This window comes from Lipotes vexillifer, unplaced genomic scaffold (genome assembly GCF_000442215.2).
Source record: "Lipotes vexillifer unplaced genomic scaffold, Lipotes_vexillifer_v1.1 scaffold476, whole genome shotgun sequence".
Classification (NCBI taxonomy): Eukaryota; Metazoa; Chordata; class Mammalia; order Artiodactyla; family Lipotidae; genus Lipotes; species Lipotes vexillifer.
In genome coordinates, this window is record NW_006791475.1 from 552,753 (window position 1) to 555,582 (window position 2,830).

Genomic DNA, 2,830 nt, shown 5'->3' on the forward strand with positions numbered 1-2,830 from the left:
TATTCCTTATTTCAATTGAAAGAATTCAATAAACTATTTTAGATATTACTATTTACCAAACACTGTGACAATAACTTGGTGTATAAAATTATATCTATTTAAAATGTTTATATCTATAAAAATATAACTATATGAAAAAGTATGAGATAATTTCAATACTGTTGTATAAATTTTAAGAAAATAAAGGTAATAAAGTAGCTAAAGGAGAGGTAATTCATCCAACTTATTGCATTGCAGTAACATAGGTAGATGTTTGTCATATGCCATTCATTTAGATGAACTACCTATATTCCTTTTCTTGTTTAATCCTCCATGGGGATCAACATGTGAATCAATTACTATCACTATAATTATTGCTTTTCTGCTATATCCTTATTTTGTAATGAGGAATATCAGGATTAGAAAGGTTTGATATCTTTTCCATTGTTCCACAGCTTGTGGATGGTGGAGCAGAGATTATAAACCACAGTCATTTAACCACAGAATTTACAGAGATGACACGTGATTGAAATCTGAAGTGTTATTTATAATTACTTAGAGTGGTGAGTGATAGAGTTGTGGATTGTGTTTGCTGTGTTGATGGTGATGCTGATGCTATAGTGTGTGGGGGGTTGTGTAATTGGGGGCAGTAAAAAAACAAATCACATAATAGAATAGAATAGAAAGTCATTTCAGGAAGTGTATAAAGACATAAATTACCGCAACATGTTCAGGAAAGTAAACATGTTTTTTATTTGAACATGAAGGTGTTGTAAGAAGATCAAGTTAGAAAGTTGGGTAGTTAGAAAGTAAAATAGGCAATTGTGAGTTAATCAGATCAGAGAAGCCGCTGTATAAATGCTATGAAGCTTGATATTTTCCTGAAGAATATTAGGAAATAACTGAAGTGCTTGAAGAAAAGTGGTGGAGCAGTCATATTTGTGTTACAGCTCATTCTTCCATTTGAAAAACAGATATTTTATTCAGTTTACTGAGATAAAATTTACACACATTAAAATGCACCTGAATGTATATACTTGCATAACTAACTCCATCACCCCAAATGTTCCTTCATGCCTGTTAGCAATCAAACTCACTCATCTTCAGCCCCAAATAACCAATGATTTACAGCAGCCAAAACTTGGAAGCAACCCAAATATCCATCAACGGGAGACTGGATAAACAGATGGAAGTATACTTATGCAATGAATTTTTTTTTTTAGCAATGACAAAGGATCAACCATGATGCATGCAGCAACACAGAAAAATCTCAAGAACATTATGTTGCATGAAAGAAGCCAGGCACAAGAAAACACGTTTACATTAAATTCCCAAACAGCAAAACTAATTATAGAAAACATCAAGCATGCAGGACTGCTTAAGGTAAGGAGATTTTTTTGATGGTTTGATAAGAAAACCCTTAATTACGGAGGTAATGATTGTTTTTTGATAAATAGATTTGGGATATTAAATTTCCTGCACTTGTATATTACAACTAAAACTTTTTTTAAAAAAACATTATTTTGGAAATCAAGATACCTGAAATTCAGATTTAAGTTACAGTTCTATTATGTATTAGCTATAAACTCTTTAGAAAGTTATGGTGTCTTACTGAGATTCAAAATCCTAAAACCAGCATTTGACATAACTTTTCTCATTGAGCTCTGGTAATTATGAAAAGGCATGACACATATTAAAGTGCTTAATGGAGTATCTGGCTCATAGTAAACTAATTTCAAGTGAGGAGTAGATAGATATCAATACTGTTATCCTATCAGTGCTGTTATCTTATAAGAAAATTTTTTTTTCCTTACCTTTTTCAAAAGCTGAGGAAACATCTGCTCAGTCTTTAGGGTCCTTGAGAACTGGTGACCCCCTCCTCAGTCTCTGCCTGGCCGGGTGCTGTGATGGCTTGGGGGTGCGGGGGGGGCGGGGCAGGGTGGGTCACTGGTGCTTCTGCTTGGAGGATGAGATCACGCAAGGGGGCAGGTCAGCGGGCACCTTGTGGCCCTTGAGCTTGACTTTGGCGAGGTGTTTGCCCAGGACAAATACCTCATCTCCCAGCAACCCATCCTGGTCTACATCGGCCAGCTTCCAGACCTCCCCCGGCACCATACAGGGCAGCACGGACTTCACCACCTCGTACTTGTCGTTGACACTCATGACCTGACTGCTGAAAGGTGGCAGTATGTAGATCTCGTTGCAGGGGGGCTTCTCCTTGTCCACCACCCACTCAACGTCATCAGTGTCCTCACCGGGCCCCTCACCATAGTCATGCCCCAAGCACCTATTCTGGAGCCATACAAGGCACGGCCCTTCACAGCCTGGCCCGGCACACCATGCCATCATCCGGGCAGTGTCACTGACCAGCATATCGTCCATCGTGCCCAGCAGCTTGGGCTTCAAGGCCTGGAACTTCAACACAATGCATCTCTTGTCCTCCGGGCCTTGATGACCTCTGAGAACTCTTTGGAGATACCCACTTCAGAAGCGTCAAAAAGCAGGATGATGCGGTCCACACGCTTGGTGAACCACTCCAGGCCCTCCACAAGGTCATAACCTCTCCTGAGGTGCTTTCTTTCCAGACAGAATCCCGGGAGGGCCGAGGGTGTGTATGCTGTCCAACACTGGGCACGCATGAACCTGTTGGGGAATCTGTACCGAAGATGTTGAGCTTGTGGAAGTGGTGCCACAGAGGTCACAACGAGCAGGTGTCGCCGGGCACCACATCCTCGGCGAAGCTGTGTTTGGTGGCAAAAAAGAAGTCAGTGGTGTGCTCGGCCCTACACGCATTCGCAGGAAGCCCTTCTTCATCAGACGCCTCCTGAAGGTGGTTTTGCGCATACTGTAC

General features: G+C 40.9%; 1 protein-coding gene across 1 annotated transcript; it reads right to left on the minus strand.

The window, feature by feature from the left end:
• Window positions 1-1,923: 1,923 nt before the first annotated feature.
• On the minus strand, window positions 1,924-2,361 carry LOC103071228 (EH domain-containing protein 1-like). The gene has a single exon (XM_082931340.1). The coding sequence runs from the start codon at window positions 2,359-2,361 to the stop codon at window positions 1,924-1,926; it is 438 nt and encodes a 145-aa protein (XP_082787466.1).
• Between the last annotated feature and the right edge of the window lie 469 nt (window positions 2,362-2,830).